At 43.3% G+C, this 24,202-nt stretch overlaps 1 protein-coding gene across 5 annotated transcripts in view; it reads left to right on the top strand.

Moving 5' to 3' along the window:
- The window catches only part of ANKRD11 (ankyrin repeat domain containing 11), a 150,076-nt gene that overhangs the window by 107,070 nt on the left and 18,804 nt on the right, over window positions 1-24,202 (top strand). For 4 of the 5 annotated variants that reach the window (XM_080936808.1, XM_080936809.1, XM_080936807.1 and 1 more), the window contains 2 exons: window positions 10,288-10,432; window positions 18,403-18,541. In XM_080936808.1, the coding sequence (XP_080792934.1) occupies window positions 10,346-10,432; window positions 18,403-18,541 (226 nt within the window). In that variant the 5' untranslated portion in view covers window positions 10,288-10,345. Of the gene's footprint in view, window positions 1-10,287; window positions 10,433-18,402; window positions 18,542-23,829; window positions 23,933-24,202 lie in introns of those variants that run through there. The other variant, XM_080936811.1, reaches the window with a different exon arrangement.

The raw sequence follows: 24,202 nt of genomic DNA, 5'->3' as shown, positions 1-24,202 counted from the left end.
AGTGTCCTTCCCCCATTCTCAGTTAGATTTCTTTTACTTTTTGTTTTTCACTGTGCTTGCAAGTCTGCTATCTGACCCTGGCTCTATGCATGGGCTTCCTTGTTCACACTTCTTTTTACCTTTTACACCAAGTATTTCATAGAGCAGTAGGTTGAAATTTTAAGCTAGCATATTAATTTTTTTTCTCTTTAGGTTCTGCTTTGGGTGTCATATCTAATTAAGAATTTTCCATACTTCTAGTTTTCCTAGGAGAAAAAGACTTTCTTCTCTTACATTAAAAAGAATCCTGATTCAGTAAATATTAAAAAATAAAAAGATTTATCTCTTTATGGGCCCTGAGGTCTCACTCCTCACGGCCCAACCCCGTCTGTGCAACTCCCTTCCCTTGGCAGTCTTCCTCTGCCTGCCTTCTACCTCGGTCCAGGTGTTCTTTACCCCAAAACTCAACACAAGCAGAACTCTACAGCCCGATAGCTTTTCACACAGGTTTATTTATTCAGCTTTCAATCTAGAAACCCTCTACACAACAAGATTACATCAAATAGACAAAGATACAAACTGCCCTTCTATATGAGATACTAGACCTATAAAATCCTTAATGTTTATAGCTATTTAACACCAATCAATCCCACCTGACTGGTCTAGCTGGTCTAACTGGTTCTTGGGAACCTCCACGTTGCTGTGACCTCCACCCTCTGTACCCTGACCTCTGAGACCTCTCTTCTCTCCACCTCACTCACCCCACCCAGTCACTGGCTTTCCTTTATTTTACTAATTAAAATGGGAAAGTTCAGAGTACCCCACTGGGCAGACCTCCTTGGGGAAGTGGAATTAACATTAAAATACAAACAGCTTCTGGACAATCTACAAAATCCTAGTACTTGGGGAAACTGAGGCAGAAAGATTGAGGCTAGTCTAAGGTATATTACAAAACCTTGCCCCAGAAAACCAACCAGACAAAGTCTTTCTGTACTTGAGTCTTGTGTTTTCATTTTGGTTGGAGCCTTTGTTTCTGCTTGCCTGATACTGATAGGTACGTAGAAACTAGAATTTTCTGTTTTGGTCATTTACTGTTCTGCTGAACTGTTATTTCCAGGAGTTTTTGATGGATTCTTTGTGATTTTTTTCCCCCTACATGGGCGGTTGCGTTGTCTGTAAATAGTAGTAATTTTTTTTTTAAATCTGTTCTTCATGCGTACTATTAGAATAATATTACTTATTGGCAGTGGTGATGGAGACGAGACAGGGAGATAAAGGTGGTGATGACATCTTTGCTGCCTCACCAGCTGCAGAAAGAAACCAGTTCATTCTCACCATTAGCTTGTGTGTAGTTGTCCTTGAAAATGCTTCACAGAGTATCTAGGATACTCTTATGGCGATTTTGCTGAGGGTTTCTTCATGAAAACTGACTTTTATCAGGTGCTTTTTCTGTATGGGTTTTACTGTTGTGTGGCTTTTGTCCTGTAGCCAAATGATTACAGGGATGGGCTATACTGAGCTTCCCTTTTATGTCAGATTTCCTGTTACTGTAAGCTGCCCTCCACATCTCTGAGTAGACTTTGGACTGTATCCATCTTTCTGAACTTGCTTCTTACCTTGGTATTTCAGACATCACTCCATGGTCTGTCCTCAGAAGTCCATAGTGCTCAGTAACAGTGTTCTGTCAAGAGTTTCCCCTGCGCACAACTCTGATTTCCTTGTTTATAGACAGGGAGTTAATGGATGGCTGGGAAGTGGTGTCTCCTTAGGGTCTGTCCCTTTTTGCCTTGGGTCTGTGTCACCTTCCCCATGTCCAGGTGCTCACCATGCTATTGCTCTGCTGTGGAGGCTGTCTGCTGACTCACTGCTTTCCTGAGGTTACGATTTCCAGTCTGCATCACACCTTTAACACACATGCCTGGGTTTCTGTCTCTAAAGTCTTTTCTGCATTCTTTCTGCTCTTTTTATACCCCAGTGCTCCCCAGCTCTTCTCAGAGCGGTCTTTCTGTCTTAGCAAGGGTGAAAACTTTGTTTTGTTCCACAGTTACAGAGGCTTGCTACATACTTTGTATAGGTTTGACTCACTCTGGATGCCATGCAGCCTTGAATTGGGCTCATACTGTCTCCTGTGACTATGGTTTCCAGTAGGAACACAAGATAACTTCAAGCTACAATCACTTGAGGGAAAACAGGTCTGGTTGCAAGGTCGTTGTCCTCAGCTCCATCTATTCTCTGGAGTTTACTCGATGTGTGTCACCTTTCAGCATTACTTACTCAGCTTTTAGTTGGTATTTTTGAAAGTTTCATACATGTTTACAGTGAAGTATAATTAGCTTTTAAATCGTGTTTGTTTATTAAATGAAACAGTTCTATAAAGTGGAAACCTCCTTTTCCAGTCCAAACATGTGTATGATCTTTGCCTTTAGAGATCTTTTTTTTTTTTTAATATTTATTTATTTAAGTACACTGTAGTTGTCTCCATACACACCAGAAGAGAAATTGGATCCCATTACAGATGGTTGTGAGCCACCATGTGGTTGCTGGGAATTGAACTCAGGACCTCTGGGAGAGCAGTCAGTGCTCTTCACTGCTGAGCCATCTCTCCAGCCCCACCTTTAGAGATCTTTATAATCCAGTCCCAGACCACTGCCCCAGTTGTCATTCCCAGTCACAGTCTCCATTAAACACTGGGCTCAGTTCAGAAATTATCTCAGTGGACTTCTTTCTCAACTTCATTTCAAGATTAATTCATATTTCATTTGTTTTCCTGCTGTTTAGTGTTCTCTGATAACTTTGTAGTAGCACGACACCAGTTTGCACCTTTGTTGTTGTTTTGTTTCAAGACAGGGCTTCACTGTGTAGCTCTGGTGCTATAGAACCGGCTCCCAGCTTCTGCCTCCCAAGTCCTGGGATGAAAGGTGTGCGTCACTATGTCCGGCTGGCTCAGTTACTAACATTTTCTTGTAATGTATTTTTAGTTAAACCACTGGCTTGTAGGATATGCTTAGTAGGAGTAAATTAGTGACAGATTTATTTTATTGATTTGTAATTCTGAATAGATAATTTTTCTCTACTGTATCTTTACTGATATTCAATATATTGTTTTAGTTTCCATTTGTATTTTCTTGTTAGTGAAATTGAGAGATTCCATCTACACCCTTACCTCTTGCAGAAGTTAGTTGGCCGTGTTTATATGTGATTTTGTTATTTTACTGATTTGCAGGGACTTTATATTCCAGGTAATAGCTTTTTTTGGTCAGTTATATGTATAGAAAATAATATTTTATATTTTTCAAAGAGGGCTCTTTAGTAGAACAGTCTTTTGAGTCAGAATTTTCATATTTCACTTAGTATTTCTTAGATAGTAGTTTTTGATGTTTCTATTGCTCTGTTGGGCATAGATTGTGTATGAGATATGAGGTAGAAGTCAGGTCCCACTTGTATGTGGGTATTTAACTTGCTGTTGCTACAGGGGGTTAGAGCCATCTTTCCCTAGCTCCCCAAAGTCTCTCTTAGTCCTAAGTGAGTACTAGCTTGACCATGGCTCTTTCTCTGTTCTGTCTTCCTCGCTTTGGTTAGTTCTGCCCAGTTCATACTGTCGCTAACCATTCCAACCTTCTAACTCCTTAACTTTAAAAATAGTCACTTCTGTAACTTGAAAGCTTCCTCCAATTCAAGCTGTTCCTCTTCCTGCCTCTGCCTGAAGGCTAGTACTGTAGGTGTGCACCACTATACTTGGAGGCTTAAAAAAAAAAAAACTATATGCATGCTTTCTTCCCAAATGAAGCCACTTTCTTTTTTACAGTTCTTTTAGGATCTGGGGTGGTATTCATGATAACCAGACTTGGTTACAGTCTTCTTGGTATTCACTACCTACTCACAGCTAGAGAGACTCCAGAGGAGCTTAGTTTATATGGGGGAAATCTATTAAACTATTACACTTGAATATTAAAGGATCTTTATTAAAAACTACTTACTTAACAAAACATCAGTAATAATGTTATAGTGGTAAAGTGGCAGGCATTGCTTTCTTTGTTTGCAGTCCCTGACTGGCTGGCTGGTGTGGGGAGGGCCTGCTATTGATGAAGCTAGAGGTATATGAAGAAACCCTGAGTCATTACTGACAAACAGCAGGAGAGGGGCTCACATGACTACCATGTCTTTCTTGGCAGTGGCTGGTATGAAGCTCAACCATTTCAGTTTGCTCCTGCCCAGGGTGTGAATTTTAGCATCATGAGATCTGTTATCTTGTAAATTTTGGTCTACTGAATTGTGCAGATTTCTTGTTCTACAGTATTAAAAATAGCCTCTTTGATACCACACTTGATCTCAGCACAATGCCTTTAAGTTAGGAGAAGCCGTCAGGGTTTGTAAAGCGTAGACCAAGTTTTCCTGACTTAAAGTTTACTTCTGTTTAAAGCTCAGAGTTTATAATTGGCAACAGCTACAATCAGTTTTCATTGAAATAATTGTCTCCTATAACTCACTTTTGGCAAAATACTGTTGACTCTTTGTCACTGTGGTTCCACATGTGTGGGTTCAGCAGAGAAAAAAAAGGTATAAAAATATGTATAAGCCCCTTCTCTCCTCGCAGAACAATACAGTGGCATACTGTGTCTGTGTTGGTAAGTACCAGAGTTATCCAACGATGACAGGAAGAGTGTGACAAGGCTCTGTGTAGATACCAAGGATCTGGTATCTGCAAGGACCTAGGAATTAGGCCTCAAGTCACTGAGGAATGACTGTGACTGCTAGTTGTCCGCTTCTTATTAATTTTAAGTAAAACTTGGGTTCCATGACAAAGAACCCAGTTGTACTGTCAGCTCACAATTACAGAGCCTTTCCTGATAGCTAGTACACTGTGATGTCTAACAGAGGTGCTTCCTGCTTGTCTCCATTTCTCAAAAAATATTTAAGGCTAAGGACTCTGATCAGATTTGCCTGTAGGCGTGTCTGTCGGACATTTTCTTACTGCTAATTGATGCAAGAAAGGCCCCCCAAGATATGGGCAGTTCTGTCTTTAGGCGGGATATCCTAGACTGTATCAGAAAAAGCTATGGGTAATTCAGAACAGTGGTCCTCCTCGGGAGTGACTCTCAACCTGTAGGTCTCCACCCCTTTGGCAAACTTCTTATCTCCAAAAATACTTATGAAGTAGCAATACAAATAATTTTATGGCTGGGGGTCACCACAGCATGAGGAACTGCTTTACAGGGTCTCACCAGGAAGGCTGAGAGCCTCTGATCTATCTATGGTTTCTGGTCCTGACTTCATTTGGTATTTGCTTTTCTGTTTCTCTCCTAAGTCACCTTTAGTCATGGTGCACACCACGGCAACAGAAAAGCAAGCAGGGAGAGCGAGTGAGTGTGATAGCCGTGTATCTCCAGCTCAGCGCTACCTCCTACTACAATATCAGTACCATGGGTTGCACAGCACACATAGCATCTTAACAGTGTGGTGAAATGTTGATCTCACAGACCCTGAGGTTGTAACAGAATCATAAAGGGCCAGAGAGGCTGCACAGTGGTCTTGGTGGCTGTTGCAGTGAGGGCAGCCTGATAGAGGCCATGGCCTTGCAATATAGCCCTGCTCAGTGCATGCTAGAGATCCACCTGTAGCTTTTCCTGTAAGAAAGCAAATGTTGATGTTAGCCAAATTCAATAAAATGAAAAGGCCCTCAAATCTTAATTACAAATAGTTTTTAAATGTCACAGTTTTTAAAATAAAATTTTAGGCTTTTAATATTTTTTAATGTGTGTGATGTTTTGCCCACATGTATGTGTGTATCTCATTTGTGCCTAGCACCTGCAGAAGTCAAAAGAGGGTTTTGGGTTCTTTGCAACTTGAGCTAAGATGGTTGTGAGACACCACATAGGTACTAAGAATTGAACCTAGTTTCTCTACAAGAGCAACAGTGCTCTTAAACACGTAGCTATCTCTCCAGCCCAATGTCACAAAATAATAACTTTTTGATCCTTCCCCATCATGCATTAATATATAAAACCCATTCTTAGTTTTCATGCAGACATAGGAAGTAGGCTGGATCTGACCTGTGGCTAAAATCTTAAAAAGATGGCCTGTGCCTGTTCACTTTGTCACAGACCACCAATGGGTGGTGGGGAGGGCTCTTCTTTCCCTTTCTGTGAGAAAGGTGCCTACAGTTTTGTGATTTCTGTCACTGTTTCAGGGGAGAGTAACCATGGAGTAATAGGAGGCTAATGATAGAAGGTGTCTTTGTCTTTCACAGACCAGAATGAAAGAATGCCCTGTGCTATATCTTGTCAGAGTCAAAACAGGCGGTATTCTCTTCTCTGATGCTCTTGCTGTGGAGCCCTTCTCTAGAAGAGTGCTTCTGTAACTTTGCTAAGCTCATGTTTGTTCTTTAGCACCTAGAGTGAGTGCTGGGCCTGACGATGCATACCTTTCATCCCATCACTTAGAAGGCAGGGGCAGGCAGAACTCCATGAATTTTTCAGCATAGTGAATTCCAGGCTAGCCTGGCTACTTGGTGAGACCCTGTTTTTAAAAAACAAAAACCAGCCAAAATATTGAGTCTCACCATTTAACCCAAACTGACTCAGTCTCACAGTGATCTGCCTGCTGTCCTAGACTCACTTTGTAAATCTGACTAGCCTTGATCTCAGAGATTTGCTTGCCTCTGCCTCCTGAGTGCTAGGATTAAAGGCCACCATGCCTGGCCAAGACACCTCATTTTTATAGTAGAAAATGCAGAGTGGAGAAACCACAGCTTCATGTGAGAATAGAGATGTCAAGTGTCTTAGTCAGGGTTTCTGTTCCTGCACAAAACATGACCAAGAAGCAAGCTGGGGAGGAAAGGGTTAATCAGCTTACACTTCCACATTGCTGTTCATCACCAAAGGAAGTCAGGACTGGAACTCAAGCAGGTCAGGAAGCAGGAGCTGATGCAGAGGCCATGGAGGGATGTTCCTTACTGGCTTGCTTCCCCTGGCTTGCTCAGTCTGCTTTCTTATAACCCAGATGGCACCACCCACAATGGGCTGGGCCCTCCCCCCTTGATCACTAGTTGAGAAAATGCCTTACAGCTGGATCTCATGGAGGCATTTCCTCAGCTGAGGCTCCAGCTTGTGAGGACTCCAGCTTGTGAGGACTCCAGCTTGTGAGGACTCCAGCTTGTGTCAAGTTGGCAGACAAAACCAGCCAGTGCACCATGCCTGGCCTTTGCTGGGGACATGGATAGGAGCAGCCTGGTCCTGCTGGTGGACAGTGCAAGCAAGGATGATCTGGACAGCCATGTTTGTTACTTCAAAATAAAATTGTTTTGTTGTTGTTGTTGCTTGAGACACCGTTTTTGTGCAACTTGACCCAAACTAGTCCCCTGCAAGAGGAACCCTCAATTGAGGAATTGGATTGCCCCTATCATATTGGCTTGTGGGCATGTCTGTGGGGACATTTTCTTGAAAGCTTAATGTGAAAAGTCTTGGTCCACTGGGCAGTGCCACCCCTGGGCAGACAGTCTTGTTCTACATATAAGAAAGCAAGTTGAGCAAGTCATGGAAGAAGCCAACAAGTGTTCCTTTGTGGTTTCTGCTCTTTAGAGTTACTGCTTAGCAGCCCTTGAGGATGGACTATGAAGTATGAGATTGAATAAGCTGTTGGCCTAGTTTTTGAGCTACATTATTGGGTTCAATTATCTACCATCCTTCCAACCCCTTAACACTAAGTAAGAGAGAAAGAAGGTTGGAGGGGAAAGGGGCCATAGACCTACTTCTTTAGACCATTTCCTGATGATTAATTAGGGGCATAGAGTTCCTTGGCAAGTCCAATCTACATAATCAGGATATCTCCAACCAGCAAATCAGCAATAGGGAAAGCAGCAGCAGAGGGAACAGCCACTGGCCCTCTTGGGGTTCTCAGATTTATACCCTATCCAGAGTCCCCAGGATTCAAAACATAAACTACCTGTAGCTGGCAAAAATCACTCCCCTCCTAGGGCATAAGACAGTTATCATTAATGCAGTGCACACAATCTGAAGCAGCCCTACACCTAGAATTAAAAACGTGTAATATAACCTGGTTTTTAGGGAAACCAAAATTCTCACTACAGAGCTCCTTTTCTCCGCAGGCTGCTTTTGATTAGAATGTTTATTACAGCAACAAAAAAACAAACTAGGACAGTCTCTTTAGCCCAGGCTTATTGCCATGTACCTAATACTGGCCCCAGATAAGAGATTCTCCTCCTGCCTCGTTGTCCATATGGTGCTATTCTGGGCAAGTGCCACAGTGCCTGCCTGACTCCTTCAAATAATGCTCTTAGGCCAGTTAAACATTGAGAAACTACTTGGGAGTTTTTATCATTTATTACAGAAAAGTAAGATAAGATCATGAGATTGTCCAGAAGGGTTTGTGGGGACAGGGTGAGCTGGTGTGCATGTAGTAGAGAGAGGCTAGAGCAGGACAGGGGTGTTTTCCCCTAGCACTGTTGGATTTCCTTTACACAGGGTTTCTCACTGAACTGAAAGCTCAAAGTTTTTGGCTAGGCTTTGCAGCCAGAGACCTCTCAGGATGGCCCTATTTCACAGCCCCACCCCCTCCCTTCAGTGCTGGGCTACAGGCATGTTTAGCCTGACTTTACATGGCTGCTGGAGAGTCTCACTCAGGTCCTCACCCTTGCAAAGCAAGCACTCTTACTCCCCTGAGCCATCTTTCCAACCCCCAGACTCTTGAGGATTAGACGCAGTCCTTCCTACAGGGATAGATCAAACATGACTTCAACAAGACAGGAAGAGCTAGGGTGAGGCTGCTGTCTGCAGGCCCAGATGTGTCAATCAGAAAATTTGTTGACTATATAAGGGAAGATCATCCAAAACAGTGCTTGTGGCTTGACTGGCTGGAAAAAAAAAAAAAGGTTTTTATTTTGTGTTGTGTTACTGTTGTTTTTGTAACACTTGGACTTTCATATATGCTAGCTAAACATTTAAAACATTACTTTTTAAATTTTTAATTTTGACATAAAGTCATTAAGATGTCTAGACTGACCATGAACTTATTCAAGTACCAAGCAGGCCTTGAACTTAACTATTGTCCAGCCTCAGTCTCTCTCTCTCTCTCTCTCTCTCTCTCTCTCTCTCTCTGTGTGTGTGTGTGTGTGTGTGTGTGTGTGACTGTGAAAGCTATTGAGCGAATGTTCTTTTCCCTGTTCTTTAACTAAAACTGTGGTAGGGCAGAGCATGGGACACATGTGAGAAGGTTGTGGTAGAGAGCATGCTCTGAGTGTGCTTACACAGATAAAACCAGAATGATAATTGAGAGGGAAAAGTGTTCTTTACTTTGGACAGTTAGAAGGCAGAACAGAACCATCAGGGCCCTTCTCAGGATGAACTCTAGCTGCCTGGTGTCTATTTATCCTGGGCAGTTAAGGCAGGGATCTGTTGGCTTGTGCATAGGGGTTTGATGAGATGGTAGTTGGCTTGCCTAAGCTCTTGGCTGTTTCTAAATTTTAGTCTCTGTCCAGCACGCCTTTTAGGCTGCCAAGTTACAGAAAATAAAGTACGTGATTAATGCAGCATGTGTCTTAAGGTATTTTCAGGAAGAGAGAGAGAGGCCAGAACCTTGAACCCAGATGAAGGATCTGAGTTTGTGGGCATGGAGTAGGACTTGAAGCTGTCTGTACATCCTCTAGGGATTCCTTCATAGTTACCGTATGCCCGTGTCTACCACTCATATATTTTATTAGTGAAATCTATAGACTTAACCAGTGTACCCGGTGCTTTATTTAAAGTAGATTATTTCTCTCCCGCTTTCTACATAGGGCTGTGAAGAGCAAGAGTTTTGAAGTTGATGTTTGAATGGATGTTGGAAGCTAAGCTGGCAAAAGAGATTATCTATTGGAATTAAGAGCCAGGACATTCACTGCTCTGTGTATTCACTAGGCCTTGCTTGTAGGGATGACAGTATGCAGAAGAAGAGCGAAGTTCTAGGCCCACGCAGACCCATCCCGTTGTGATTTACAGGAGTCTATGTTATGTTATGCCATATGTATGCTATGTTTATGTTAAAGGGGTCCAAGAATCAGGTACTAGTTGGAGTTCCCCAGGATAGACTTTCAGGGTCCTCACAGGTCATTCCTTTCTCCTGTCATGAGGTACTTATTTACTTTGCTGCCCAGTATGCAGTATAACCAGTGGTGCTTCTGGGCGCAGCCTCTTGATGTAGCCCTCTGTGGTTCAGCTCCCTCAGGTCAGTGTGTGGTGTGCTATGAAGGTGGGCAGGTTCGATGTTTTGGGGTACAATGGCTTTTAACCTTCTGTATCTTTTCTTTTGAAACAGACAGTTGATGATGAAGCAATAGCAGCATAAATGAAGATCAAGTAAGGGGAGGAGAACGATGCCCAAGAGTGGGTGTTCTAAAACACCACAGCAAGAAGACTTTTCTCTCAGCAACGACATGGTGGAGAAACAAACTGGGAAAAAGGTAACCCTTGGCTTGCTCTGACTTCCCCTTTCCTCTCCTGGATCATTAAGGTCAGGATATGGGCTAAAGACAGTGTTCACACCATGTGCTTACAGAGCCAGATCATTCATCTGACCTTGGCTGGCTTTGTGAGGCCTTTGCTACCAGGAGTGTTCAGTTCTCTTGTGATTGGGCATGCAAGGAGCCATTCATTCACAGAAAAGGCCCTGCTTAATTAAGTTTGTCAAAGTCAAACTCCCAGCAGACTTGTATATAGAATTCGCCCTTCTGTGTCCTCAGAACTCTTAAGATGCCTTGTCATGTTTACAGTGAGATAGTTAACTATGTCTCAGTTATACTGTCTGTAAATGCTGCTTAGACATTTGCTTTCAAAATTTGTTAATTCAAAACAGTAATAGACTTGGCAGTTGTGGGTGCATGCCTTTGATCCTAGCTCTGGGGAGGCAGACTTGGAGGTCAGCCTGATCTGCAGAGCAAGTTCCAGGACTGGGCTACACAGAGAAACCATGTGTCTAACCAAAAACAGAAAAATAAGAATAATGGGAAAATACTGTGTATCTCTAAACTGCCCTTGTTAGTCAGTGTGCTGTTGACATCAGATTCTGGGGTACATACTTCCTGGCCTAAAAGAAAGATTCCAAGAACAAGTTAGATTGGACAGATCAGAATGAGGCTTTGCCTTAAAATAAGTGTTTAGCATGACTATTACCAAGTCCATGACTTGTCCTGGGACTGGATTTCTTCACTGCGCTACGGCAGTGTCTGAGCCAGTTAAACACACACTCAGAATTCAGTTCATGTTTTTATAAGTTGCTTTTCTAGTCCTCAATTCACCTTGCTATAATTCTTAGTCACTCCTCCTGATTGTCTTGACAGCTACGCTAGCCTGTGTCTGTGAGAGGGTCCCAGCTCTGGTTTGCTGTCAGTGATTTTGATTCTTTTTTGATTCTTTCTGCATGTTGATAATACTCTCCCTGTAATTATTATCAGGTGTTCTACCTGTAAACACTGCTGAGCCAGAGAGATAATGCTCAATTGTGATTGGTTTCTGTACATGGACATATTTGGATGCTGTGCCTCTGGGAGCCTTGAATATCTGTGTAGCAAAAACCCACTTTGGGGGCAGTTTTCACACTGAATAGATGCAAAATTTTTTCAGGTACATTTGTAGATGTTTCCACGCAACAAAAGATAGTATGGAGCATGACTAAGGGAAAGGCTAATTGTCCTTTCCTAGCCTTCTTTAAAGGATTCTTCACTAACTAAGCTGGCTTCAGAAGCAACACATACAGCTCAGTCTGTGGGCATTTAAGTCAGAGCAGTGCCCTTTGAGTCTTGGAGGCACACTTACTCAGTCAGATACATTTGTCTTCCTGTCTTAGCCTACTCTTCACCTTGGTGCTTTGAGCCTCAGTACTGGCAGCATCTCCCAGACTAAGACTGCTCAACTCTGCTCAAAATAGTGTGGAGCACTTTGCACATAACTACCCAAATCTCTCCCCTTCCTTCCCCAAGTTTCCATCACTGTCTTCTGAGGCTTCAGTTTAGATCCTCTCCATCTTGTCTGACTGTAGCTTTTTTCCGTTAAAGTGTTCTCTAGAGTGCTCCAACTCCCTGAGAGGGAGAGGGGAAGGAGGGAAGAGAGAGAATTCGAGAGAGCAAGCTAGCTGTGTGCTGCCTGGCTGTCTGTTTTACTCAGAAGTGTATGCCCACACAAGTGATGTAAGTAGGAATCCCAGGAGTCACCCTCAAAATGTCTGTAAGAGACTAGGATCAATGTTAGGCTTGAGTTTCATGCAGCACTGAGTAGGTTTAAGGTGTATGTGGGTAAACAAAAATTAGACCTCTGCAGTTAGGCTAGACTGATAAAGATGAACAAGCTTTTCTCAGAATTAATTCTTGAGTGTGGGTCACAAAAGTTGTCAGGAAAGAAGTGGTATCTTTCATTTATTTGGCACATGGCCTGACAGGAATGGGTAAAAGGGCAAGAAGGTGTCTAGTCAGGGTCTGGAGAGACAGGCTAAGCTCTAGAGACCATGATGAAAGCTGTGGAGACTGGACTATAACAGCCGCTAGACACTTTCATTCCTAATGTTCCAGGTCCGTTGGGGCCATTGTTAACTCTGGAGACGACAGAGTTGTGCTGACCTGGGCTATGTACTAACTGTGAAGGGTGTACATGAATTCTATTTAAGAGGTGTGTGTGTATGTGTGTGTTTTCCAGCAAGGTAGCCCTGACTTGCTTTTTGTTTGATTGCTTGCTTAAACTAGGCCTTTCCTGGAGATTGACAGTCACTGAAATTGCTGTGTGATGCTGCTGGCAGTGCTCAGCAGTCATGGATCTTTCCTAGCTGATCTGGTCACTCAGTGTGGAACCTAGAAAAAGCAGTCCAAGATTAGGTGTCTATTCTTCAGGGACTACAGAGGATCCCAGGTGGCACATGTTGGTATGAAAAGGGCCTGCCAGTGCCAGGACACTGACTGCCTCTTGTTATACATTGCCTCCTCACGCACGTTCAGGTGCGTGTCAAAAGCAACCTATTTTTTAATTTTTTTTCTCCCAAATGAATCATACTCTTAAGTGAAATATTTGGGAAAAGAACTTCTGTTATATATCTTGCCACAGACCCATTAATGACCCAGGCTGGCATGTGGAGAAGAAAGTGCCAGACATTCTAGGAACATCCATATACTGTACACTTAAATAGCCGCCATAGGAACCAACACATTTCCTGCTCTGATAGCCATGCTCTGTCCACAAAGCTAGATAGCTGCTCTGTTATCCAAGGCCCCTCAGCAAGAAATAATAATACCTCTTGTCCAGTTCAGGGTCATTCTCATTCTCCTGTGACAGATGGTAATCTCTGTTTCAGCAGAAACCTCTCTGAGAAGAAAATGCACAAGCAGCCTCTTCTGGGATTCTCAGAGGGTATTCTAGACTGAGAACTTAGCTCGTGCAGACTAGTGAGCAGGAGGAGGCTCTAAGGGTGTGTGCCTGCCTCTGCTTAATCAGGCCCCTCAAGGGTAGTACATCCCTTACTTTGCAAACTATATGTACCATGTATACCATAATACCTAGTAACTCTTTGCAATACCACAGTAACCTTGTGGAGCCCCGTTGTTGCTCTAGGACAAACTCACACCTTACATGAATCTGAGGGCGGTGCCCTGGGACTGAAGCCCACTTTAAGATGTGGCTGTGTGACTGCCACCAGAGGGGCAGCAGGGCTATGGTAAGGCTCTTTGGTCCTGTGGTTTGCTTTTTTGTTCTTGGTTTGTTTTGTTTGTTTGTTTGTTTGTTTGTTTGTTTACTTTCCAGCAGTGTTCTGGAGGTGTGAATATAAAATGTAGACTACTCTTGACAGACAGGAGATGCAGGAGGCTATACCCAAGAGCAGAATGCTAGGATGCTAGAAAGATGGAATGGAGCCTGATTTACTCTCCCCATTCTTGGCTGGGCATCAACTTATCTCAGGGCAGCACACAGAATCTAATGATAGCAATGGCAGACAGGCTGGGCTGTGTTGTTCCAGCTGTACTGGAGCGTGAGTTTCGTCCTTTGGGCTTTCTGTTTATTTCTTTTGCCTTAACAGAAGAATTAAGCATGACTATGGATGGTTTCCTACCCAAACCAACTATTTTTGGGGCTCACTGGTACAGGCAAGGGTGGCAGAACACTGAAAACTTTAGTGGCTTCTCCAGTGTTCTGCTACTACCCCCATTTAAACCAGTCAGTGCCTGAAAGCACTCCCCTCTAACACTACCTTAGCTGTTAGTGCAACATTTTTAAGATTAGTTTATTATTATTAATTTGTGTGTGCACAAGTATGTGTAGGGCAGAAAGACTGTAAGTTAAATGTCTTAGTCTATTCCTTTCCAGTTTGTTTTTGGCCAATCGAATGATTGAAGACAGGGCCCACACACATTCCTTCTCAAGCATGTTAAAGTCTTTGATTGATTGGGTGAGGTACCCACACACATTTCTTCTCAATTATGTGAATGGGAAAGAACAGTTTGTTGGCTTAAGTTCTCTCCTACCACACAGGTTCTAGGACAGTTGGGGTTTGTCTTTGACAGCAGATACTTGTGTGCACCGAGATATCATCTCATCAGCCATTAGCTTTATTTTTCAAGACAGGGTCTCTTACTGAACCTGGAGCTTACCAATCTGTCAAGACCTGCTGGCCAACAGACCTGTGGTATCGGTTTCACAGTCTCCGATGTTGGAATTATAAATGCATACTGTTACTTCTGGCTTTTTATATAGGTGCTGGAGATCTGAACTCAGGTCTTCATGCTTCTACAACACTTTGCTAGACTTAGCCATTTCCCCAGCACATGATTTGTTTCCTTGCATAATCTACACTTTTCTTAAAATCATAGTCATAGAATTTTTTCTTTTATTTTTTTTCCCTAAGTTTATGACATCAGTTGATACAGGAAAAAAAATGACCAAATTTAACATTTATTACAATTTACTCAACAGAAATGGAGGAAATTCCCTGTGTGCCATCATTGTTTAATGGCAGGCTGAATTCTCTATGAGGTTGGACACAGCAGAAAGACACCTAGTGTCTCTGCTGAGCCTCAGTCTAAGGCTGCAAGCATTAGCTAGCACAGCAGCAAAATAAAAGCAGGAAAGACTGGAAGAGATTGAAAAGGAAAGAATTAACTTTCTTTATTCCAGGATATTTACAGAATTGCACAAAAGCTACAAGAATTAATGATTTGGGCAAGGTGTCACAATGCAAATCTGTTTTATAAAATTTACTTCTAAATCAATGAAAAATCAGGGATTAAAATTTTTAAAAATATTTACAGCTGGATGAAGAGGTGAACAGATCTCTGTGTTTAAAGTTTTAAAGCAAACTATTTGGAGAATTTGTTAAAAGATTTTGTCAATACCAGTAGTCTGAAATTGCTGAGCTAATTAGGAACCTAAATAATTGATCCATCAGAAAATGAATTGTCTTTTAGTTGTATCCCTTCCCACTTGGTATATAAATTCAACATAATGCCATTAAAATCCTTACAGGTCTTTGGTAAAATGTGATAAGCTGAGTATTGAGTTTACATGGACATTCAAAGGACCTGCTGTAACTCAAGTTGCTTTGCCAATGGAGGACTTACACTCTCGATTGTAATATTCACTATAAAGATACAGTGGGGACATGTGAGTGGGGTACATTGAGTCTCCACTGAAGATGGCAGGGTAGCTTATTTTTGAGAGAGTGAGCTACTTAATTCATCATTGGTTTGATGGTGTCTAATACAAATACAGTTTTTTGCCCTTGCTAGAGTTTTTAGTTGCTAAAGTCCTGACTAGCTGGCAGTGAATCACAGTTAGCACCAAAGGCTGTATGTTTGAAAGATAGTGGTCTTTGAAGTTATAATTTTATTTTTCTCCCTGCTTTCTGTAATGAAAATCATGAATTAAGTCAAGCATGTGTGCATAGCCTAACACACAGGTGAATGGGGCCACGACTGCCTCAGGCACCATGTTATTTCCACTTTGACCATCTTTATGACATATTAGAACTTAATGTTCAAGGTGTCCTAACTTAAGGAGTGGTCATTCTGTAACATTTACAGTTGGTCTCACTACAATTATCGTTTTACTAGTGGAGAATCTCAGAGAGGTTGAACCATGCTGGCTTTTCCCAGTTGCAGAACAAAATTTTGAGTCCACATTCACTTTTAAGAACCTTTCTATTGGGAGTGGAAGAGTTTCTTGAACAGTTGTTTTGAACAGTTCTGACTCTCCTGGAACTCGCTTTGTAGACCAGTCCTGCCTGGAACTCAAAAAGATCTGCCTGCCTGCCTCTGCCTCCTAAGCTCTGGGATTAAAGGCAGGCACCACCGTGGCCTGGCTCAAGAACTTCATTTCTCAAGCATTCATCCAAGTGTGTGTTGAACTCTAAATGTGTTCTAGATTAAGTACCAGGTGTGTGGAGTTCCCCCTACCCCACCCCCTTTTTGTTATTGTTTGTTTGTTTATGTGTGGTTTGTGTTTTGTTGTTGTTTGATTTGTGTTCGTTTGCATTGAGGCATTAATGGGACAGGCTCACACTGGCAGGGGTTAGCCTGTAGTCTTTTCGTCCTACTGTCAGCAAGGGTGAGGCGCAGAACGCACTGTAGCAAGAGGGCATAGTGGTGGGAAAGAAAAAGAAGAGAAAGGAGAACAGACAAGACACCCCTTCAGAGCTGCACCTCCAGTGATGTTACTCTCCACAGCTCATTGGTGGATCTCCATGACCTGTCACTAGCACCAATGGGCCCTGAGCCTTTGCACACATATCATATCCAAACTATAACACTGTACCTGTGATTCTTCACCTGTGTTAAGGAACAGGCAGTTGTGCAAGGAGCTGGGTTTTTTTAATGTATGTTTTTAAAATGTGAAACACATGCAACTTGGATTTCACTATTTAAAAAATAAGTGCAGGCTTGGTGCCCACAGCTGTCAGAACAAGACTTGGAATTTGAGTTACAGGTATTTGTGAACACCGTGTAGGTGCTGGGAGTTGAACCGAAACCCAGTATTCTATAAGCTCAACAAGTGCTCTCAACCTCTAAGCCATCTTTCAAGCTCCTTCTGTTTCCCTTTCATATTGTTTACCATTCAGATTTACACATTCCAGAACAGCCTTCAGGTTCTGTCATACCTCAGTGTTCATGTACACCAGCAGATACATGTTGGTGTTTTCTCTGAGGCCCTGTGCTTGGCTGATACAAAGGTTGGCACCACCTGTGAGCGGAATTCAGAACTTCCCTCTGTGATGAGTGCTGGAGAAACTAAAGGGTAAAAACCTATTGCACTTTGTCTAGTCCAAGATAATGATTGGAGTTGATAAACTTTATACTCTTAGGCTGGCCTGGTGTTGAGTTCTTCCTGGGTCTGGGTACAGTGTTCATACCATTGCTCTGCCAGACAGTTTCCCTTCTTCTGTATGTGGCTAGCAGCTCCTACAACTGCATCTTTCAATGTTAAAGGACCTCCTGCTCCACCAGCATGTGCAGTGTTCACCTGTGGTTCGATGCGCCTCCATAGCTCCATGATCTATTGTGTGTAAACATCTTGTGACCTGAGCCTTATAGAGACTTGCTTTTGTGTGTACATTTTAAGGAACACATCTTAGGTGTGCATATGCAGTGTGTCTAAGCTCTCAACTCGGGAAAGGGACATTTTGTCTAATCCATACTTGGTTTTTGAGACAAACAAATATACTTATGCCCAACTAGGGGATGGCATGTTCTTGTGTTTGGGGTGTGTGTGCGTTTGGAGGGGGCTGGAGGAGGAATCAGGGATCAGAATCATATAGCTCCTGGGTTATTACCTCCTAAGAGAGACCCTCTTCCAGCCCCTTGCTTAGTAGTGATTGTTAGATAGGCAGCAAATTGACTCTCTCTTACCTGCAAATACCACCTCACAGTACCTCCTGGGATAAAATAGAAGGTACAAACAGGTGGGTATTCTATTACCCAGGAGCAGCCAGTAGAACAATAAAGCTGAACACCCAATTTTGGTGGGCACAGGAAGGAGATTCATGGTTGTTGGGGTCACCTGGGGCTTAACCACCCTTGCTTGAACAGCGTGATTGTGTACCTCTAAACTGCCAGCACTTGCTTCTATATGAGAGTTATGCTGGGAAATTTGATTCTACATTGTAGGAAGAGTTCATTGTTCCTCATTAACAGTACCTCCCCTGGGTAGTAGGTTGAGGCAGAAAGCAGCCTGTGCCTTCTTCATTTGCACAGCAGGTATTTACTAAGAGCCTGTTAGCTGAAGGATGAGCAGCATCACTGTGGGCCCTGTGGTCAAGGCCACACCACAGTCAACTCTGTCTTTCAGTCCTTGGAAACTCTACACATAAGGCCTGGAACAGGAGGGACTATTAATGGCCCTAGTAAAGTATTTGATTTCTTTGGCACAAGAAGTGAAGTCATGAAAACATCTCTTTATTTTGTAGGATAAAGATAAAGTTTCTCTAACCAAGACTCCAAAGCTGGACCGAAGTGATGGAGGGAAGGAGGTGAGAGAACGAGTCACCAAGCGGAAGCTGCCCTTCACCGTGGGGGCCAATGGAGAGCAGAAAGACTCGGACACAGGTACCAGACTGGGTTTAACACTATCCATGGAGGAGTCTTGCTGTAGCTATTGCACCAGACTGTTCACTGCAGCCAGGGCAAGAGACAGGCCTCTAGGTGATGGCTCCCCAGGAAAGTCTGGTCCTCAGACACCAAACTTGCAAGGCTCCATGCCCTGGGTATACTTCTCAGAAGTTCATACAGAGCAAAGGTGATTTCCCACAGCTACCAGGGCACATGGATTTGTAGCAGAGCCAGGGAGAACCTGAAAGTGAGGCAGCTGGTGTTGTCTTCCTAAGTGCTGAACAGGAGTGTATATGGGCGTATTGAGGTTGGGGTTAGCTTCACTGTCTGTGTATGTTCCCAGACTGATTCATTCTTGGACTGGTCAAGGAGAACCCTGGTCTCTGGTACTGCATTTGATGATCCTTGTATGCAGGCAGGACCCCACTCTACTGGTCATTTTTTACCCTACTCTTCTTCCCTCTCTTCCTTTTTCTTTTAAGGCCTATGGGGCAGTAGAACACAAAAATGTCAGAGAAGGCCTGGGGTGAACCAACTGAGAGCACTGGGCTTCATTTCTGGTATCAGACTCTAGGTTTGCAGCCTTGAGGCAGTGTGGGCATGAGGCTGCCTTTCAGATACAGGGCACACTTGACCATGCCCACAGGACTCGGGGTGTCATTGAGCTAGCTAATGGCTTATCTGTGCCTAGGATTTAAGGCTTGATGCACACGACTTCTGTAATCTATGTGTTTCAAGGCAGGAGCTTTGTAGAGACACTTACATGAAGAAGCAAATGGGATAGATGCTCCACCCTCTACCACAGATGCTTCTAAGGCTATTCATGCTACACATACACATTTGGATAACAGGCTTTCTACACCTTTGTTCTGCCATAATGGAGAGGCTAGATGAAGGAACGGCACAGTTCTGTGGAGCTTACCAGAGCATAGAGAAAACCACATCAAATGTGTGTGTGTGTGTTTTAATAGTGTGTTTGAAATATAGGCTCTTGAAATGACCACACACTTCTCTGGAAGTCTTTTGTCTTGCCTTGTTAACACTTTATAGCAAGTGGTGGTCTTTCGAGTTTGGTGGTGGAGGGATGTCTATCCAGCTGTGAAGGCTTCTTGGACTTGTGTTGTCAAACATCAGGCAGAGCTTGGCTAAGGGAGATAGTATTTTCAGTCAAGACTGAACTGTTGACATAAATAGAAATGGGGTGTGTGGCTTGCCCTGTGTTATCCTTTCAGGGGCTGATTCTTTTATAATGTTTGTGAGTCTGCTCTGTTAGTTGTCCCCGGAGGAGAGGCTGGAATCAGTCCTTTACTATCTTTATTCCTTTGCTCCTCATTTTAGTAGCACTGGAAATGGAACCCAAAATCTACAGTGTAAGATGAGCCTGAGGCTCAGGCATCTCTGTACTTGGAGATGGGTTTCATGAGTTCTCAACTCTGGATCCTTTTGCGTTCATCTCCTAAGCACTGGAAGTGTTGGTGTGCAGTATAGCTTTAGAAGCTTTGTCTTCATCTGTTGGGTTCTGTTCTCTCTCATACACACATTTTTTTAATCTTTCTCTTCTCTATTCATCTATATACTGGATACCTAAGATGCAGTGCTGGCTTAGAAAATGGGGTATGATAGAGTGGGTAGCAAACATCTTTTCTGCAGGGTCTTCTGCGGTGGCACTCACCACCTCACCCAGGATGGAGAATCCAAAAAATGGCCAATTGTGAGATTGATACCTCCCTCACCCCTGTTTATTTTGGCTCAGGGTTCTGGAAACTGGTGCTGACATCTGCAAGATTTTTAACTTGACTAAATAGTGACCAAGATAGGCTCTCTCTGGTCATCATGATAGGGTTGTCAGCTCCCTGGAGGTGTGTGACTCAGTCATTACTAAGGCACATTCTAGCTTTGAAAGGTTATTACAGACAAATGCAAGGCCATTCCTGACCCTACAGTGTCCCACCAGCGCCCTCTGCTGATAATGTACAGTTTAGCACTCATCCTAGATGACGGATGTGGCCTACCAGTAAGGGTTGCCCTCCCACCCTCATCCCACTCAGGATTCCTAGTAGCAAATGGTGAGCTTCCTTTACTGCATACTCAAGTGGCTAGAGGCTTGCTGGCCTTAGATGACCAAACCATTGTTTTCCTGTTTCCCAGACCCTGCTGCACATGGCCCATCCCACTGGAGGTGCGGCCTCCCCAATGCTTAGTCAGGACTGAGGGCATCCTGCCAAGAACAATACAGTTTTGTCTGTTGTGAGTCAGCCTGATCAAAAGCTTGCCCTCCTAAGGTTGTAGTGGTGCCAGTGCAACAGCTAGATGCTGTGGATGTTCAGATAGACATAAAGGTGGAACACAGTTGCTATCATAATGCCCATTAAGATGCCTGGGTTAGGATTGGTAATACAGGGGAAAGAGACTGGGAAGCTACAGTTTTAACATAGGACAGCCGACCCCTGTGACACTGGCAAAGCTGGAACGTAACAAATCTGGTTGTCAGTAACAGGAAAACCAGGCAGCCCAGAGCTGGTGCCCTCATCTTATACTGTGAGACTATCCCTGCTCCCTGGGCCTCAGACCAGGTCCTTGGGACTGAGCACGTACATTGGTAAAGACCTAGCAAAGAAAGCTCTTGGTCTGGTCCCAGTGTAGAATTCCAGCACCAGAATTACATGACCTGGTGTGGTATCACAGACTTTGATCCTAGTGCTTGGGTAGATTCTGAGTTGCAGGCCACCTACAGCTACACAAAAAGAAAAAAAGCTTTCATTATGGAATTATGTGATTTGCTTCAAATGATACTATTCTGCCTCTATTTTATGTTGGAAAGTTTTCCACTGATTTAAAAATCTGTAAGTTACCCTACCTATCTTTCTAGGGCTCACACAGAAACCACATGCATCATAGTCAAAGAAGTGCTGGGGCCAAACCGCCTCTTCCCAGTAACCAGTGCTTCTTTGGAAGGAGGGAAAGAATTAAGCTTTCTTACATTTCTGTGCCTTTGAGCAGGCCTCTTCTCTGGGGGCTTGTAGGGCACACTGACCTATAAATCTTACACACTTGTTTCAGTGTTCATTCCTCAGGGCTTGATCCCTTCATTGTTCTGTGGTAAAGAGTTTTGGTGTAATTAGATGGCATAACTGGGCAGCATGCTTATTGGCAGATGCTAGACCATGGCAAATGAAAAAGTAGAGTCTGCATCCTGTCTGCCAAGCCACTGACTCACTGGCTAGGGGTGTGGCAAGGAAAGTGCCGTGAGAATATGGTGACTTCTGGTTTGGCCACCTCAGCTATAGATCAGCAGCCTCAGCCTAGCATGCAGTGATTGCCCAGTGAGGATTCTGAGATTAACCTAATAACCACATTGTGACTACTTGTGAAGTAACAGGTCCAAATAAAATGCTTTACGTAATTGGTGGTTGCGTAATTAGTTGGTCTGGTGTATTTCTCGGCCATTTCTCCTGTCCATTTCTTCTTCAACAAAAAAGAATGTGGATTAGTAAACAACAAAATTTTGGTTTCAAAATTTCCCACAATTCAGATGCATCCACTTGCTACTAAGGCTCAGGACTGTTGTCAAACAAAATAATCAAAAATCAAAATAAGCCAGTGTGAGAAGAGTTTGGGGTTAGAACACACCAGAATTCTTTAAGGTAGATAACAGGAGGAATAGCAGGCGAATGCAGGACCAGGCAGTGTGGTCCCAGCTCTGCTGAGGGACGTGACCCTTGCCTGTACTACTTCTGCCTCAGCCTTCCCATCCAGCAGGATGTCAGTCAGGCCTTAGTACATGTCTGAACTTGCTGTTTTATGTATTTCTCAATCTTCAGTAAGTGGCAGCTTGTAGACTTATGCTGACTGTTGTCTGGGTCTTTGTTAGGATTACTCATGTTCTGCTAAACTGTGCAACAAGCAAGCCTGTGTCTTTTGTGGTTCTAGGAGAGAAGTGCAGTGAGGACCAGTTAGAACTCGGGGAAAATGGTCTGAGTCTGGCCTCACTGCCATGCTATAGGTAACTAGTCTATTTCTCAGGAGGGGAACAAGGACTAGAAGAAGAATCCACATGGGGGTGGGGTCACTTAGCACAGGCTTTCTCTTCTTACATGATTAATTATGGCTGCCCTAAATATTAAAGAAATCAGTAAGTCAGGAGTGCAGTTAGCATCACCACTGTTACTGAGAAGAACACTGAACCCTCCCTACTGGGCTAGCATTGAAACAGGGGTTAGGTAGGATTGTGTGAAGTCCTTTGTGCACCTGATGACCTACTATGTGTCTTTTCCACAATTGGGACTTTGTGACCCGAAATACTGTAGCTAAATTACTCTGGATTCCAAGACCTGGTCAAATATTTGGTTGGGAAGGGTGTAGTTTTGTTTGTGTTGTTTTAGGATATGTAAAGCAAAGACTGTTAAAGTGTGTACTGTACCTTATTCATGGTAGAGACTGTTCCCTGGATAGTTTCGTTGGCACCTACAAGGAATTTACTGCTATTTCAAAATATCATTATGAAACTTGTTCTTCTACAGAGCATCAAGACTATTTACTGGCTTCTGAAGGCACAAAATAGTTAAAATTTCAGTGATTAGATATAGTCTGTACTCTTAAAAAGTGTTGTTTTAAAAAAAAAAAAAAACTAGAAAAGGCCAAGAGCAACCCCACACTGTGACATGAACGGAAGTGCATTGTCTCAGTGAAGGTGCCAGGCCCCATAGTTAGGCCTGAGATAGTGCAGAATGTCTATCAATAAAGACACCAGGATTTGCTGTTACACACACAGGTTTCTGGATGCCAGAACTCCTTCATCAGGATTACAGACTACAAAGAGCAAAGCTATTCCAAAAGGTTCTGTAAGGGATGGCCTTAGAATGCCACTGAATGGACAAAATGAAATAGAAAAAATTGAGAAATACCAAACATCTGGAAATGAAAATTGTTAGTAAAATTCAAAATTCAGTGGCCAGACTACATTGTTTATTCATTTTTTAAAAATCACATGTATGAGGGCTTGAGTTCAGTCCCCGAACCTCTGTACAAAGGCTAGGTTGTGTGTAATCCCAGAGCTGGAAAAGTAGAGATAGTGGCGATCTGGAACCCACTGGCTAGTCAGCCTAGTCTATTTGGCAACATCTCAGGCCAAAAAATAAAATAAAGATGAATGTGCCTGAGAGAAAAGACACCATACTCTGGTATGCACCTGCACACGCAAACACTGACAGAATTATTAGTGAATTCGTTGGAGCTGAAGACATGAAACACTATGAAAGAGGTGAGGAGAGGAAGGGTCTGGTTAGGGCACAGGAGAGCTGACACAGTGAGCTGTGAGAGAAGAGTAAGAATCTGCAGGAGCGTTTGCTGTCAGCTCCAGAGCATTTACTGAGGATGTGTCAGCATCAGGTGAGCCATAGGCCTCTGCCACCCAGCAGCCAGGAGCTGGGTTTGTTGTCCTTTCTGGGAAAGCACACTCTGTCCTCACTGCCAGAGGACATCCAATGGATGCAGTGGCAGGAAGAAGTCAGTCAGAACAGGCTGCCAGTGCAGCTGTGCCCACTCTCCTGCAAGCCACACCAGCAGTGCCAGGTGAAGGTCATTAGGTGATCCATCCAGGCCTGGTGCTTTCCAGCTGAGTGATAAAATGCTACTGTCTGACCGCAGAGGTCTGGTGTG

The sequence above is a fragment of the Micromys minutus genome, assembly GCF_963924665.1.
Source record: "Micromys minutus genome assembly, chromosome: 24".
In the NCBI taxonomy this organism is placed as follows: Eukaryota; Metazoa; Chordata; class Mammalia; order Rodentia; family Muridae; genus Micromys; species Micromys minutus.
The sequence above is the reverse complement of the archived record's forward strand: the minus strand, read 5'-3'. Positions and strand labels throughout refer to the sequence as shown.